The following is an 18,005-nucleotide window of genomic DNA, read 5'->3' on the forward strand; positions in this document are numbered from 1 at the left end:
GTGGACGCCAGCCTTAATAGGCTATCACGGTTCATGAGTTACAGCCTGGTGACAGACAGATGGACAGCAGAGTCTTAGTAATAGGGTCCCGTTTTTACCCTTTGGGTACGGCAGGGGTCTACAAACTTGAGGGAAAGAGCCATAGACACTGATACAGTAGAAATCGCCAGTTTTAAGGAATCTCAGAGCCTTAGTTAATTTTCAGTGCCCTAAAAAGTGTTTTTTTTTTCGTACCACCGCGCGGTTTGGCGACCCCTGAATAAGGTTATTAGTCAAAATAAAAAGGTAGCCGATAAAAAAATACTTTTATATTTTAACCAATTAACAATACCTACAATATCAATAATTATAAACATAGCAAAAATAGTTGTATGAATAAAATAAAAGTTATTTTAAATAATGTTTGTTAAAAAGCAATAAGTAGGTAGGTACATACCTACCTAATTAAGCGTAATAATTATTCAACAACATTCAACTTTTATCTGTTAATTCAGTTTTTTTTAATCGAGGTAAAACATAATAATTTGTAAAGAAGATTAATTAAAAACAATGATGAGGCGATAAAACTAGTTTCAATTGAGCAATTATTTTAGCCAATATGAAATGACAACATTTACATGGCTTTAGTCAAATCAATAAGATATCTAAAATTCCATATTGTGCCATTATTCAATAATTTACATTATTCTAAACAGTTTCAATCAATAAAGCGATGCCCTGTCCGCCGCCGATGCAAGCAGATCCGATGCCTCTCTTTAGTCCACGGCGCCTAAAAAATAAAAAATATTATTTAATTTGGCATTTGCTCTTTTGACAATCAGCTACAGTACTACATAACTTTCCGCTACAGGCAGATCATATTCTTTTTATTTTATATTAATATTTTTCACATTTTTTTTACGTGAAAGCGAGTTTTCTTGCCTTGGTTCTTAGTATGTTACGTTTGATTTGATAGATAACGATCCAGTAGTTTGAAGAGTATCAGCTCTTTTCCAAAATGATAGCGTAGCGGGTTTTTAATTTAATTGTATATTGTCCTCTCCTCGACCCACTTCGACGAGGGGAGGCCTTTGCCCAGCAGTGGGACAAAGTAGGCTAATAAAATAAAAGTATATTGTCCCCATCACGTCCTTCACAATCACGCATATCCAACGCGACGCGATCCGCGTTGTTTTTGATGCATCAACATAATATGTACTGTTAAGTTAATGGTTTAATGAATGTAACTATGGTATCTAAATTTCAAAAAAATACGCACCGCACCGGAAGGTTTATCGACGTGACAGCGAGATAATGTCAGTGTCTCTTTCAATCGCGCAGTATCGAAAATTAACGCCCGATTTGTCAAGTGGTTTGATAACTTCGTTCATCATACGCCTGGTTTATCTGATAAATACATTACCTCAATTCGTAAGCTAGATGCGCAGTGATCCTGGCGCCCGAGGCGCCGACCGGGTGCCCGAGCGCCACGGCGCCCCCGTTCACGTTTAGTTTGCTCTGCTCTATGCCCAGCTCCTTAACGCAGGCCAGGGTTTGTGCTGCGAACGCTTCGTTGATCTGTTGATGAAATAAATGGTTTCTTCGTGAAAAAAAAAACTATATTTCTCCAATTTGGCAGTATCCCTGCTTCTTATATTCTTAAGAATGCAGGTTTAATATCTCTTAATGCCAATGTTGGAAGTTTTATGTCCACTTTAGGTACTGCAGAACAGGCCGCGTAGCCAACGTATAAAATCGCTTACGCTCCGTAGCGAACGAAACGCAACTGTCTCCGTCGCACTAGTATGGACGAGTGATAGAGAGAGATGACTACGCTACGCCACGGAGCGTCAACGATTTGCACGTTGGGTCGGCACCCAGATCTGATAAGTTGCTTATGTTTAAGAATGCGTTGTACCGACCGCAACTAACCGGCTTGTTCGCGCAATATCTAATAGAGAACGTCGTTCAGAATTGACGTATAGGGCGCTTTAACTTCAAAGAGAAGTTCTATACGTAGGGACTCAGCAGGCCTACTAGTCTTAAGCGGCAGGAGGTAGTTTATCATTGGATGATAAGATTGCTACGAGTATATTTTCAGGGCAATGTTTTGAGTTGGAGTTGTGCTAAGTATAGGCAAGTTTGCTATATTTGCTATAAGTAGGTAGTTGATGATGGTAACTTACTTCAATAAGGTCAATATCCTTCAAGCTGAGCTTGTTAACGGCCAGCAGACTCTGGATGGCCGGCACAGGCCCAATGCCCATGACGCTGGGGTCCACACCAACGAAGGACCAGCCTAGCAGACGGGCTATAGGCTTTAGGCTGTGCTTCGAGACCGCTTCCTCGTTGGCTAGGATGATGGCGCCGGCTCCGTCGTTCACACCCTAGTGGAAGAAAGAGAGAGATGTCAGGACTTTTTTATCAATTTGTTATCTTCTTTCTAAATTGTATAAACCACGAATGTCAATCAGTGGCGTAGCTAGGCGTGTGTGAAAGGGGCCTTAGCCCACGGCCTCGCACTTAGGGGGGCCTCGCAAAGCCAACCTTTTCATTACCTTGGGAAAACACATTGGATAGGGCCTCGCAAATGTGGTTTTCGCCCATGGCTAGATTGGTTCACGCTGTCAATAATTTATAGACCCTGAACGAAAAATTCACTGCTAATTGTCTATGATCAAATCAAGAAGATTTATAGGACAATTTTACACAGATCGGCCTAGTCCCACAGTAAGCTCAATAAGGCTTGTGTTGTGAAAAACAGACATACCATGTGATGTGGAACAAGAGACACACATGGAAAACTTTTTGGGAGCGATGGATGACTTCAATCCAGTTTACCGAAGATCATCATCCCCATCAACGGTGGTCTGTGGATGAGTATGCTTATCTACTATCATAACACTTCACCATACTCAGCTTCTTACCGAGGAATTCCCAGCAGTGACCACACCGCCCTTGCGGAACAGCACAGGTAACCTCGCCAGGTCTTCAGCCGTGGTCTGCGGCCGAGGATGCTCATCAACAGACACGACCACATCCTGTTTCTTGACCTTTACAGTCACTGGGGACATTTCTTCGTTGAACACGCCGTTATCGAAGGCTGGATATAGAAAGAGGGGTTTTGAACATCGCTTCGCTTTTCAAGTGATTGCTAAATCAGTCTAAGAAAAGTATTCCCAAGTAGCATTGCAAGCTGTATATAAGCTGTATTAAAGTTTATTTGTATACTATAAGCTGTACAGTTAGGCTGTACAAAGGCTGTATAAGCGCTTATACAGCCCTTATAAGTAAAAAAAGGGCCCAAATTATACAGCCTTTGGCGTTATTAGAGCTGTAGAGTAGCTGTATAAGCAATACATAAGCTGCATAATAGCTGCATTACAGCTATATTTCGGTGTAACAGGAAACCTTAACACTACAGATAATCTCTTATAAGTACGATATAAGAATATAAGTTTTAAATGAGTTATAAGAAAGAATTACAAGAGAATAATAATCATTTAAGAAACTAAAATGTCTTAATCTTGTTCATTCGTAATATAGTAATGGCGACAATAAAGTGTTATAGTGGATGGTAAAAGTAAAAGTAAATATTATACAGGCCTTGAATGGAATTTTACATTATTGGTAAGTGCGGATTATTATTTATTGTGAACCTGTGTATCTTTTCTGGCAAAATATTTACGCGCCTGCAAAATAACAAAGAGAAACCATAAGGAAAATATCAAAAATCGGTAAAGTTACTGTTTGTTTTTAAGGTTAGAATATCAAAAATATTTATAAATATTAATTCTAAGGCTAAACAATTTATTTTAGCTGATAATCATAACACGGCGTTAAATAGTCTGCTAAATATTTGCAAGTATTTCTTTAATTATATTTACAAATACGTTTTTTTATTTCTTGTAAAATGGCGACAATTTTTAAACAGCCTACAGGATAGTTGGAGAGCATTATAATCTTAGTAGCTGTGCTGTGTAATAAATAGAGTGTCTTTTACAGCTTTTGTAATTAAAACAGCTTTATAATAGAATATTTGTATTCGTTTGGCTGTATTTCGGTTCTCCGTACATAAGTTATAATTCTCTTTAGAGATCCGTATAACAAATAAAAAACCTGTACTGTAACTGTCATTCATTAAAAACATTCGTAAAAACTAAAAAACTAAAACTAGTGCCTACGTCAAATCATGGGATTAGTTGTCAAGCGGACCCCAGGCTCTCATGAGCCGTGGCGAAATGCCGGGATAACGCGAGGAAGAAGAAGACTGTAACTGTCATATATTCCTTTAGTTTTATAATACACTTATTTTCAGAAATCATTACACTACTATACTTATACGAGTGTAAAATTACGCCAAAAGATTGTTATAAGCGACTCTATCAGTAATACAGAAAAAAGCTGTACTATAGCTGCCATTTATTCATTTGGTTTTATAATACCCTTACAGACAGAAGTTATACAACTACTATTCTTATAGGAGAGTAAGATTACGCCATAAGAAATAGCTTTAAAACGGGGTTGACAGATACATTTGTACAGCTACAAGTACCAAGTAATACTACAATACAGCCTGTATACAGCTTTTACGATAAAATTAGCTTGTAGTATTTCATAACACTTAATGTTTTAAAACGGAGTTGACAGATACTTTTGTACAGCTAAAAGTGCCAAGTGTTACTACAATACAGCCTGTATACAGCTTTTACGATAGAATTAGCTTGTAGTCTCTCACAACACTTTGTTTTATAGTAGATTTTTTATATTCTGATAAAGCACCCCATGCTTCCGCAGAATCCTTTATAATGATTTTATACAGCTTGAGCTGTATAATGTCTGTAAAGTACCTTTTATACAGCTTAAATCTTTTCTGACACTCTTATACGTCCCTTAAATCACTCTAAGTTCTTAATTGGCTGCTATATTGATGTTGCCGACACTTCCATGCTACTTGTGTACTGCTTACGGCGGGCGGGCCGTATGCTTGTTAATAAAAAAAGTACATATTGAAATCTAAATCAGATATTTTTTTTATGTTGTTGGAATAAAATAGGACAAACCTAAATAAATCTAGGTCTACGAATTTCACAAGAGAAAAGAGTAGCTTCCAATGCTGCGGAGACTGTTACGCGAAATAATTAATTCATCGTAAATAATGTACTTCTGCGACTGTTAACTTGCGAATGCGAAGTTAACAGCGCCATCTATCTGACCCTTTATCAAACCCCAGATGGCTTATCGATAATCGATATATTATACGTATCCAATATTAGGGCACGTAGTTCAAGAGACAGTCCATAGGTGGCGCTGTGATTAATAATAATTTAGGCTAGCGGATTTTGGTGTAGGTACTCATTTAACTTTTTCAATATATTTCATAGATAAAACACGCTTGTTTCTCTCCGATTCCCTCAAGATCCTCCGACCTCCGGCCACTTGCCATCAGCGACTCTTTACACAGTACCTATAGATATTCACCTACTTTTGGTTTAATTTGTCTTTAAAAGCGCTATGGCCTTGAGCAGTGCAAAATACAAAGAAGTCAACCGGGAAAACTACACTTACGGGGCTTTTGTTTGCTATTTTTCCTCTCTCCTAGTCTTACAGGCTTTTCCGACGAACAAACAAAAACTGTCAAATAATAAGCATAAAAAAGTGATCCTCACCAGCCTTCCACCTCTGTTGCGACTGCAGCGCGAAGGCGTCAACCTCACTTCGCTGTAGCTTGTATCGCTCAGCTAAATTCTCTGCCGTTTCAGGCATGGTGAAGTTGCACTGTGTGTCCAACGAGCCCCGCGTTAGTGAGTCTTCGAAGTCTATTTTTTGACCTAAAGCTGTACCGAAACGGACGTTGCGAACGACGAACGGGACGGCAGACATGTTCTCTGTGCCGCCGGCAAGAGAGACCTGCGCTGCGCCTGTTATGATGTCCTGAAATTAATTGGAAACAAAAGTGCTTGGTAAAGTCTGTGTAGGTACGACCTGAGTGAAGGCTGGAGTGGGACATGCGGCGATCATTTTAAACTTTGCAAACGTTCCTGAGTTCACAGCCATTAGCCGCTTGCCCGCCACGCTTGGAGGCCAAAGAGTAAGAGTACAAGCGTTCACCCAAGCTGTATACTCCGACCTCGGCCTGTGGTCTTTCCATAAAATGTGATGCTCAGTTACATATACATAAGACCTTCATTACCTACATTTAACATTGGGGCGACTACTTAATATCAGAGAAAGGGTAGATCGTAAGACAACTGTCGATTTTTCAATAATTTAGAGAGTATTTAAAGATCTGAATTACCTGTGCACTGTTGACGATAGCCTGGAAGCCTGAGCCACAGAGCCTGTTAACACCAAGTGCTGGCTTCTCTTGTGGGACCCCGGACTTTAGAGCGGCGTGACGAGGCGCTAAACCGCCGTCTGAAGACCCACTTAGCTGAAACAAATATTTTCATTTGGTTTGTCCAATGTCAAGACCGCCTTAGTTAGTCCGTTAGAAGGATAATTCAATCCAATTTCTCATATCGTGTTGGGGTTTGGGGTAAGTCTTGAAAGAGAAAAGTCTTTAGGAATTTTTCAGTTTAGGCATAGTTATAAATGTCAAAAATTACACTGGTTTTATACACAGCAACCCCGGAAAGATTTTTACTTACCACAATACCACATTGACTGTATTATAAACTGAAATAGATGTCGTACACTAAAGAAAAACCGGGCAAGTGCGAGTCGGACTCGCGCACGAAGGGTTCCGTACCATAATGCAAAAAAAAAAAAAAAAAAAAAAATAGCAAAAAAAAAACGGTCACCCATCCAAATACTGACCACTCCCGACGTTGCTTAACTTTGGTCAAAAATCACGTTTGTTGTATGGGAGCCCCATTTAAATCTTTATTTTATTCTGTTTTTAGTATTTGTTGTTATAGCGGCAACAGAAATACATCATCTGTGAAAATTTCAACTGTCTAGCTATCACGGTTCGTGAGATACAGCCTGGTGACAGACAGACGGACGGACGGACGGACGGACGGACGGACGGACGGACAGCGAAGTCTTAGTAATAGGGTCCCGTTTTACCCTTTGGGTACGGAACCCTAAAAAGTGACCAAGTCCACCGGTGGCCGGGGCCGGAATCGAACCGGCTTCTTCCGAAGCGTCTTCAGCTTACGCTGCTAACGTCCTGACCACTGGAGACCATCCGGCCACGGCGGTACCCTTCTCGTGTATTCAGGATGATTCAGGAGACGTGAGCAGGACTTACACTGCGCATTTCGTAAATTTTATCCCTTTAATTCGCAATGTTAAGTATGCTTAACATTAGAATCAAAAAAATATTGCAACACTGTTTCGTATCAGTATTAGTGAGCTTAACGTTAATTTTCTAGTCGTGTTGAAAAAAAAAGTTATTAATTTATTTACTACATGCATGATGGTCACCCTACAATTAGAATACTAAACTATCGATATCCTGTGTCAAATTGAATGTCATCAGTGTCATCACTGTCATCACGGTCTGGTTACTTTTGAAAACTCGTATCTCCCTCAAGTTTGACAGTTTATTTTCTTCGTAATCAAAATGCTGTCATTACATTACGGTTAAAGAGGTTTTATGTTTATTAATTAGGTCTTGTAGTGACCATGATTGTAGAGAAATAAATTTGCCCTCACCAAAAAGTTAAAAAATAGGAAAAAGTGTGGTTGTTTCACCTAAATACGACCAATCGATCGATCAATTATCAGTTACTGAGTGTGCAGGATTAGTCCTGCTCACGTCTCATGAATCACCCTGTATATGCTATCTTTGAAAGGCTACTTGGCGCCTTCAACTCTAAGGGCGAGCAGTATGTGCTTGCACCTCCTCTGGATTACGGTATAGCGAGAGAGATGGTGCTGCCATCTATCCAACAAGGGAACAATTTAAATCACATTGACTGGTTGATGCTACTTACCACATTGACTTGTCCGATGTTGACAGTGTCAACGATGGATGGTGCGATGCCACTCGCTTTGAAAGCGTCTTTGGCAGCAGTCGCCAGTAGATCTGATGGTTGGACATCTCGCAGCTTACCGCCATAGCGCCCGAAGGGCGTGCGCTTGGCCCCTACGATGAAGATACCTGGAAACGGTGGTGCAAATATGATGGAAATTAACAAAAAAAACCGCACTCAAATCGGTTCACCCGTTCGGGATCCTCGATTCCACAAACAGACACACACATTTATTCAATTACAGTATGTCAAACTAATAACACCGTCCTATGCTTTTGGTTCGCGGGTAAAAAAAATGACGATGAATCTTCTTTTTAATTTATAATAATATACATACGTAAGTATACTTATTATCGCGGTAATACAATTTACAACCATCTTATAACCGACTTATGATGATAAAGTAGGTAGGTACAGTCAGCAACAGAAGTTGCTAAGCGGGTGAGGTGTTCAAAATTACCTTGACACGCTCATGGTCTAATAAAACATGGTCTTCCATTCCCAGAGTGACACGCGATTACGTCACAATAACATTGCCACTTTATTTCAACATAACATGTTACATGGGTACATTATACCTATGGTTAATAAGTTAAAAAGCATTAAGCTTAAATTTTACAATAACACGTCATTTTTAATTACTCGTTAGCAATATCTTCCGATTCACGAAAGAAATTTCAGACTTTCGGGTAATTCTGTTTATACTACTGGCAACACAGGATAGCGCTGTGGACATTTGACAATTCGGATCTAGATAACTTCATGCCCTGACCGTCATCCTTGTCGAACGCGTGTTAATTGTTATTTCCTTCTCGCTCAGTGTCAGCAGTCGCAGTGTTTTCCAAACTTTTCACGTCGTAAGCTTGGTAATTAATGTGTAACTGTGAATTAGTTTTTCAAACGTTTGTCTTGTATAGATAAATAAAGTTTAATTTAATACATTAGATTTGTTTTCTTTACTATGTTGCTACATGAATAACTTAAAATTAATGCCGTTAAAATAATTTTCACCGTTGGTTAAAATTCTCCCACATTTCAAAGTTTGAGAACCTGTAAACAGCATGATGACGTAGGCGCGTGTCAGTTAGGTCATACGCGAATCTCGGAATGGAGTACCAGGCGGAGTATATTATTATACCATGGACACGCTCTTATTCTCTTAACAATAAAGTCGCGTCAAGATCATTTTGAACACCTGGCCCGCTTAGCAACTTCTGCTGCTGACTGTACCTATACCTAATGATGACTAGATAATCATGAGCTCTTTTGATCCTAATAGTACAGTCATTATAGATTTTGACCCGTGAATAATTAATTCTTGGATTTTTTTTTCGTAGGGGGGGGGGGGGGGTCACTGGGAGTGTAAATTCAAAAAGTAGACTGAATCAGGCTCCTGCGTATATTCGAAAAATGGTTTTTTACAAAAAAACGGTTTTTCTTGAATAACTCGGCCATTTTTGATTTTACAGTAAAACCGTGAGGACAAAAATTGTAGGAAATTTGATTCTGTACAAGTTAGTCCAGTCATTATATCCAAAATATCGACCCCTACCCGTGAATAATCAGTTCTTGGATTTTTTTTCGTACGTCCCTCGGGGGGTCACTGGGAGTGTAAATTCAAAAAGTAGACTGAATCAGGCTCCTGTGTATATTCTAAAAACGGTTTTTCTTGAATAACTCGGCCATTTTTGATTTTACAGTAAAACTGTGAGGACAAAAATTGTAGAAAATTTGATTCTCTACAAGTTTGTTTCTCTTCATTTATGCCGTAAAGTTGAAAATAAACGAGATAATGATAATATTTCGATATTGTCGCTTTTTTAGGTCCAATTCAAAAAATATCGTTTTGGTGCAAAAAAAGTTCGAACAAAAATTGTTCAGAATTTGATTCTCTACAACTTTGTTTCCCTTCATTTATGCCGTAAAGCGTGGAACATAGGAGATAATGATAATATTTTGAATTTGTCGCGTTTTTCAGGTTTAATTTCTAAAATATCGATTTTGGGGGAAAAAAGGTGGGAACCAAAATTGTTCAGAATTTGATTCTCTACAAGTATAGTCCTCTTCATTTATATCGTAAAGTTGAAAATAAACGAGATATTGAAAATATTTTGAATTTGTCGCTTTTTTCAAATTTAATTTCCAAACTATCGATCCTAGAAGAAAAATTGTGAGGACCAAACTTGTAGAGAATCAAATTTTCTACAATTTTTATCCTAACGGTTTTACTGTAAAATCAAAAATGGCCGAGTTATTCAAGAAAAACCGTTTTTATAATATACACAGGACCCTGATTCAGTCTACTTTTTGAATTTACACTCCCAGTGACTCCCCCGAGGGACGTACGAAAAAAAATCCAAGAACTGATTATTCACGGGTAGGGTCGGTTTTTTGGATATAATGACTGGACTAACTTGTAGAGAATCAAATTTCCTACAATTTTTGTCCTCACGGTTTTACTGTAAAATAAAAAATGGCCGAGTTATTCAAGAAAACCGTTTTTTAAACCATTTTTCGAATATACGCAGGAGCCTGATTCAGTCTACTTTTTGAATTTACACTCCCAGTGACCCCCCCGAGTAGGGTTGCCAACCGTACTATATAATATAGTATTGTACTATATTTCGGCCTTGCGTACTATATATTTTTAGGATACTATATAGTACGCAAAAATACTATATTTCGATGGGTCCTTACTCTGTGCTTTTTTTTTTCATATTATGAAATAAGTTTAGAGATGGGTCGCGGGTATTTACCCAATTTACCCACCCAGGTAAATACCCGGTAAATACCCATCTACCCGGTATTTACCCGTATCTACCCAAATGGACGGGTAGATTCATTTCTTGTTGCACATGTCGATTTGTGTTAAAGTGGAGATATAAACCGAGTTAATGGCTGTAATTATTGTGTGTCATTTAAAATGAAATGGTTTAGTTGCAGTTGCAGTTGTAACTAAGGATTTTTTAGTACAATTTTGATAAATATTAAAAAAAGGCCGTCATAAGAGTATTTTTTTTAGACTTGAGTAAATTATCGTACTTATACGTTGATAATACACATTCCAACTTCGGTCGGCGGGGGGTGTGGTTGGGGGGAGGGGGGCAAAAGTGAACTTTTTCATATTTCTTGGAATCTGTCATTAATATCGAAAAGTGTTGTACGTACAAACTAAAGTAGACATAATTTTCTACAAAAAAGGTTATATACATTTTTGTCCTAAAACTAACTGTGTTTGACTTATAAGCTTCACAAGTTGGGATACTGCACAATTTTTTTTTATTATCATTCATAAGTATTCTTTATTTTCATCTTTCTAATGTATATTAAAAGCATTTTAAAACATTTCCGGAAGCCAGGGAATGATTTTACACGATTTTCATAATTGAACTGATATGTTAAAATCGAACTTCACCTCATAGAAACCTTTTCGTAATTAGTTTGAACATACATTTTATGTAACATTATAAAATAATACTTAAATTAATCTTATTTATACTCACATACCATTAAACACATCAAATTTAGAAGAAAAACGAAAATACCCGCGTATTTACCCGCGGGTAGGTAAATATCGGGTATTTACCGGGTAAATACCCGCTCTCGGGTATTTACCCGGGTAGTTACCCATCTCTAAATAAGTTCTTAAACTGAACAAGCGCGAGTGTTGCATGCTTGAACGTGAACCTACATGTCAATGTTACTGTCAAGAGTGTTATGTCAAAAGTGACACTATCAGTGTCACTGTCACGTCCTCATGTACAGCGCTCAGCCAACTGTCAACGGTTTTTTCATCTTGTGATGTGAAGTTTCAGAAGTTTGTAACTTTGCATCGACGAAATAAATTGAAATAATATTTCAAACTACTTAAGAAATGGATGACCAAAATGATAATCTGATAATGATCAAAGTAATAAGGATTATAATAGGAACAATGGGTCGGCCTAAAGCAAAGGGGGTGCAAAGAAAGACCAAAAGTGCAAAATGTATAGGTATCGTAGAAAAATTTCAATCAAAACGCTAAAATAAGCATGTTATGTAGGAAAAACTTTTCTCTAAAATCGAAAATGGCCAAGATATTTGACCCGAAAGTTGGGAAAAGTCTAGGACTTGGAAAATTTCGATGGATGATGTGTCATTATAACACTTATTTTTTTAATGTGTTGTCGTAGAGAATACGCTAAAATAATCATGTTTTGTAGGAAAAACTCTTCTTTAAGTCAAAAATGGCCGAGATATTTGACCCGAAAGTTGGGATATTAACACGAAAGTTGCTGTGTAATGTGTGTAATTACGTTTTTTGGGTTGTTGAGAAAAATTACCTCGAAGCTTTGCTCTCGCCTTAGTCTTCTAACCTAATCATATCCAAGTCGGCTCTGCCCAGGAAGGTCTTGCTCGCTCGTTTCGCTCGCTCGTTGACACTTCCTTCAAATATTAAAATATAAAGTCTAACAATTCGGGCATTTTTGATTTAAAAGAAAAGTTTTTCCTACAAAACATGCTTATTTTAGCGTATTCTCTAGAATAACACAACAAAAAATAGGTGTTATGATGACACAACATCCATCGTAATTTTTAATGTCCTAGATTTTTCTCAACTTCCGGGTTAAATATCTCGGCCATTTTTGATTTTAGAGAAAAGTTTCAAATAAAAGATTCTTATTTTAACGTAGGTACGATAACGTCATGAAAAATAGGTGTCGTAATAACATCACTCGCATGATTTTTTTTCTAAGTAATGCAACCCCTTTGCTTTAGTCCAACCCATGATTTTACACACGCCTACTGGCACGCGCGAGATTTGGCATACTTTTCATTTTTTTTATACCATCTCCTTGACTGTACTATATTTTCTTTCAGTGTACTATATATTTTATATGTAATTTTGCAAAATACTATATTTCACTAAAAAAAAGTTGGCAACCCTACCCCCGAGGGACCTACGAAAAAAAATCCAAGAACTAATTATTCACGGGTAGGGTCGGTTTTTTGGATATAATGACTGTACTATAATAGGAGAAAAAAAATGTCCCAAAATTTCCATACAAAGTTCGATCTTTCCATTCCGTGACCGCCATACAAAGCCTATGAAAAATGGTAACGGAATGGGAATACAAACCTTGGGACACTTTTTTTGTCCTATTAGGATAGAAAGAGCTCGTGATTCCCAGTAGAAATAACATAAAATTTCACAAATTTAAAAAAAGTGTAGGGGACAACTTTAAAAAAAAAGGCCTATTTATGTTATGTGGTATCTCTGGTTGTCAAAAGTTGACACTCGACAATCCATATGGCGCCATTTAGTTCACCTGTCAAACATTAAGGCACATTTTTCATTTGTACCAAAATTTATAGCTCTGATTTTAACTCAAATTTTTCAATCCTACAATAAAAGTGATATATTATCACATCGGACATTGACCGCGGTTGTAAATGTAATTGTAAATACAACATGCACGTAGTCAAGGTCAATTGAAGATACCGACATCGCATCAATGAAATAACCACCTTAAGCCTTAGGTAACAAAGTCGACATTACAATGCCCATCTTCTTGAGACATCAAAACATTCGCTTTCATAAATATACGTTTTGTTGTCAACTTATCAGCTATTATTTGAAAGTACTTTTTTCATAGCGTATGTAGGTTATCTTCATAATTTCATAGAAGTTTGACGTTTAAAATAACACTTGCACAGTCTGGGCCATCAAAACCGGTGCAGACATCTTGGTCTAACTCTATAAAAAAACACTTAAAATCCCAAGTCATGAGGCTAACATAACTAGTAAGGAGTAACCTCAAGAAAATCGTTAAAAATTTAAATAAATGAAGCATTTCCAGTTGTTAATTTCACGTTTTATTTTAAAATAACTGTTTACGTACCTCTGTTGATTGCCACTGCCATTTCGTACACGTCTGTCTTCAAACCGGTCCGCACCGATTATGATCAACAATACCTATAGGTAAGTAGTATGTGGCACTGGTATTATCATTCGGTCGCAGCAGTCAGCCATTGCGCCTGACTAGCTGGCTCGTATAGATTAAGTATATCTTGACTTTGTACTTTTGTAGCGAGCTGTGTTGTGACTTGTTTGGTATTACCTTCTTAAGGAATTTTCACGTAGGTATTTCAGCGATTAGAGCGGTTTAGCACGACGTCCGATCCGAACCCGTGAAAATATGGTCCGTAGTAGCCGTAGAACTATTTCTATGGTAAGTTACGCACTAGATCCGATCTCCGTCATCCGATTTCTTTCCGTCATTCAACGTGTGCGGTGCGTAACTTACCATAGGAATAGTTCTACGGCTACTACGGAAAGTAGTAGTAGGGCTTACGGCGATATTTACATCGAAAGCTGCATTTTTGGCAGAAAGCAAGCCGCTTTGCCCAGTGATACTATCTTGACTTTGTACTTTTTAAATGCCATATTTTTTATTCGATTACAAGTGTCAATACGAATTGATCGATATATTAATCACTAAAATCGGTGCAGCCGTTTTGTGTCTATAATTTTTTAAAATATTGCAGCCGCCATTTTGGAAAAGGTCCGCCATCTTGAATTCTAGTGAATGAAATTTGTGTTTCCTCGGATGAAATCATTCAGATTGGTCCGTAGTATCACTGGGCAAAGCGGCTTACTTTCTGCCAAAAATGCAGTTTCTTTTCGCTAAACTCTATCACTAAAGGTAGGTATTTAATGATTCCAGTGAGTCAACTTTTTTAGAGTTTGTCTACGTCAGTACCTGTTTAGCCCCGAAGGAAAGGAAGAAGAAAAAATATTTTTTTATGGTGGGGACGAAATTTTTTTTCGCTTCCACCCTATAGTGTGGTGTGTCGTTGGATAGGTCTTTTAAAACAAATAAGGGTCTGCAAGAACAATTTTTTGATCAACTTAATATTTTCGGAAATAGTCGATCTGAAAGAAAAAAAGTTGTGTTTTCCCCTTCAGTTCCCCTAACTTTTGAACCATGGGTCTAAAAAATATGGGAAAAATCGTGAACACATAACTTAGTAAAGTCTTTCAAGGAAAACTATAGCGAACCTAATCGATATAGCTGTTTTTGAGTTTTTGCAAATAGTCTATTTTGACAGACGGGTAACTACGGAACCCTACACTGAGCATGGCCCGACATGCTCTTGGCCGGTTTTTTTATATTTTATAAGCAAGTCGCTTAGCTTGCTTACTATAAACTATTTTTTTTATTTATGATGCACAATTACGAAAAAACGACGAACGAAGCGCTGGTGGCCTAGCGGTAAGAGCGTGCGACTTGCAATCCGGAGGTCGCGGGTTCAAACCCCGGCTCGTACCAATGAGTTTTTCGGAACTTATGTACGAAATATCATTTGATATTTACCAGTCGCTTTTCGGTGAAGGAAAACATCGTGAGGAAACCGGACTAATCCCAATAAGGCCTAGTTTCCCCTCTGGGTTGGAAGGTCAGATGGCAGTCGCTTTCGTAAAAACTAGTGCCTACGTCAAATCATGGGATTAGTTGTCAAGCGGACCCCAGGCTCTCATGAGCCGTGGCGAAAATGCCGGGATAACGCGAGGAAGAAGAATTACGAAAAAACGACGTTTCCTTAAATCGTCTATTTTTTATCTCTTATTTAACTTTAACAGCCTGTAGCTCCTAAAGTATTGATCGCAGAGTAAAAATAAATATAACCAAATTTATAGGAAATTTTATGTTAAAACATTTGTCCGAAGTAATTATAATTATAATGCTATTCGTTCCTACAGATATTCGAGATTTGAGCAAAAATATGAAAAAAGGTACCTTCAACCGAAGTGTCAAACTAGACGTGCGCGCCGGTCGAAAAAAACCCGGCGGCGGCGCGCCTCGAAAAAATCTACGGCGGCGGCGTAACGCCGGCGGCGTGGGATTTTTCAACTTTTCAATAATAAGACGTATAATGAAATTCATGAAATACCACGCTTAACCCTCAAATCGACAAGGGATAAAAAAATCTGTGTAGTATCGTTTTTTTGTGTTATGTGGTTGTTTATTGTAGAAAAATCATGAAAAAATATATTTATAATAGTTTTGAAAAAAAAACGTAGGTATGTTAAGTATGATGGACTTTGCCAGGTACGGTGTAAATAAAAAGATACGCCCCGTATGAAAAGACGTCCAGTATTATGGTCACTGCCGAGTACCTATAGGTACAGTACTTTATGTGCATGAGGTTTTTTAGTCCAATTCATGTTTTTTTGTAATAATTATAGAATAATTGCATTTTTTAATTAGAAATACACTTACTGATAATGCCAACTTATGTAATGAATTTAAGTAAAACCAATTCTTTTTTTATTTTTGCAATAACTTTATAGCTCGTAGGTGGTAAAATATTACCAGTCATTGACGTCGTTTATTAAACATTAAATCAAACTTAGCTGGGTATCGTAGGATGCAGTAGTATTAATATCTGAGCAATGGTTTTTACAATATGTATGCACTTTTATCAACATTTGTGTAAGAAATTTCACAAATAAAATCGGGTCCGTCTCTTGATGAAAATAAATCCACATTAATCTATTGGGTTCATTAAATTGTAATACTTGCCGTTTGCCGTATTACAACTTAATGAACCAAATAGATTAAAATACGGAACGGATTTTTCCTGTGGATGTGGTGTGTGTGTGTGCGTGTGTGTTTGTTTCCTGTTTCTGTGTGGATTTGTTTACATCCGAAAACAAATCCATCCATCCGAATCCGTCCGAGTTGTAATACGGCAAGTATACTTGCCGTATTACAACTTAATGAACCAAATAGATTAAAATACGGAACTATTTTTTTCCTGTGGATGTGACCTCTATTTAATTTATTTACGACAAAAACTGACAGAGAAATGAATAATTCTACTCTTCGCATACTTGGCAACGTCCAACATACTGGAATTAGCAAAAGTGCCGTGTAATCGATAGCGACCAAAATACTGGACATTACACTTTTTACACGTGTTTTATCCATAAATACAACACATTTTTAAGTAAATCATACTGCTATATAAGAAACAGTAATCTATTATTATGTTTTAATGCTGCATAAATATGGTAAAATATCAGTCTGTCGGATGCTTCCATGCAAGTTCTGCGTTCTGTAGGACTTTGGCAAAAAGATTATGTTCATATTGGTTCCTAACTTCCCAATTTTTTATTTACTTTTAAGTAATTTCCTGGTAATGAAAGTACGCTATCAGGAAATTATCGCTATATTTGGTGCAGAATTTTTTTCTTGGGATGTCCAGTATAGTGGACGTTATCGATTTACGGGTTAAAATAAACCAAGCAATGAATTAAAAAAACGAAACAGTCTAAACGCAAAAGCTAGGCACGTTGCACGCGCTTTATGTCCATTGATTTTAAATTTGTACTCCCTTGCGGGTTTTGTCTCGGCGCGAATTTTAAACTACCGGCGGCGGCGGCGGCGCGCTGACTCCTAATGGCGGCGGCGCGCCGCGGCGGCGCGCACGTCTAAGTCAAAACTGAAATTGAACTTTATACATTTGCACGTAGGTCTATGTTGCTCTGTGGTCTGTGACCGATTAATCCGTCTTTGGCGTTGAACCTGCGGTGCGGATATATCGGTCATTGCCGTCCAAAAGGTTAAGGTAGGTAATCCTCCGCAGGTGACTTTTTCATACTCCAAAGGTGAGAATCGTTGATAAGATAAAGTGTATTCCATAATTCCATATGTTATTCCACTATAACTATAACATGATAAGTTGATAACATTAGTCATAAAAAACCATAAATAACGCTTAAGGGCCACTTGCACCATCCCACTAACCCGGGGTTAACCGGTTAAACCTGGGTTTACCATGGTTGCCAGTACAATTTTACCCTGGGTTAACGGTTTAACCGGTTAACCCTAGTTTAGTGGGATGGCTTCAGGTGGCGCTTAGTGTTATTGATATTATGAAAACGTTTGGACTTTATACCCGACTAAAATAGTAGTTTGTGTTACAAGGGATTAAAATGATATATTTCCGTCAAGGGCGTACATTGAATCCTGAATGAAGCGATGGATTCTACAATAA

At 37.8% G+C, this 18,005-nt stretch overlaps 1 protein-coding gene across 1 annotated transcript; it reads right to left on the reverse strand.

The window, feature by feature from the left end:
- Window positions 1-665: 665 nt before the first annotated feature.
- Window positions 666-13,972, reverse strand: LOC134798396 (3-ketoacyl-CoA thiolase, mitochondrial-like). The gene is made up of 8 exons (XM_063770812.1): window positions 13,844-13,972; window positions 7,923-8,089; window positions 6,278-6,412; window positions 5,649-5,913; window positions 2,907-3,082; window positions 2,166-2,366; window positions 1,403-1,557; window positions 666-769 (listed from the first exon to the last, which is right to left on the reverse strand). Exons 1-8 carry the CDS (start codon window positions 13,863-13,865, stop codon window positions 688-690), a joined length of 1,203 nt encoding a protein of 400 aa, XP_063626882.1. The 5' UTR covers window positions 13,866-13,972; the 3' UTR covers window positions 666-687.
- Window positions 13,973-18,005: the final 4,033 nt, after the last annotated feature.

This window comes from Cydia splendana, chromosome 16 (genome assembly GCF_910591565.1).
Source record: "Cydia splendana chromosome 16, ilCydSple1.2, whole genome shotgun sequence".
Lineage (NCBI taxonomy): Eukaryota > Metazoa > Arthropoda > Insecta > Lepidoptera > Tortricidae > Cydia > Cydia splendana.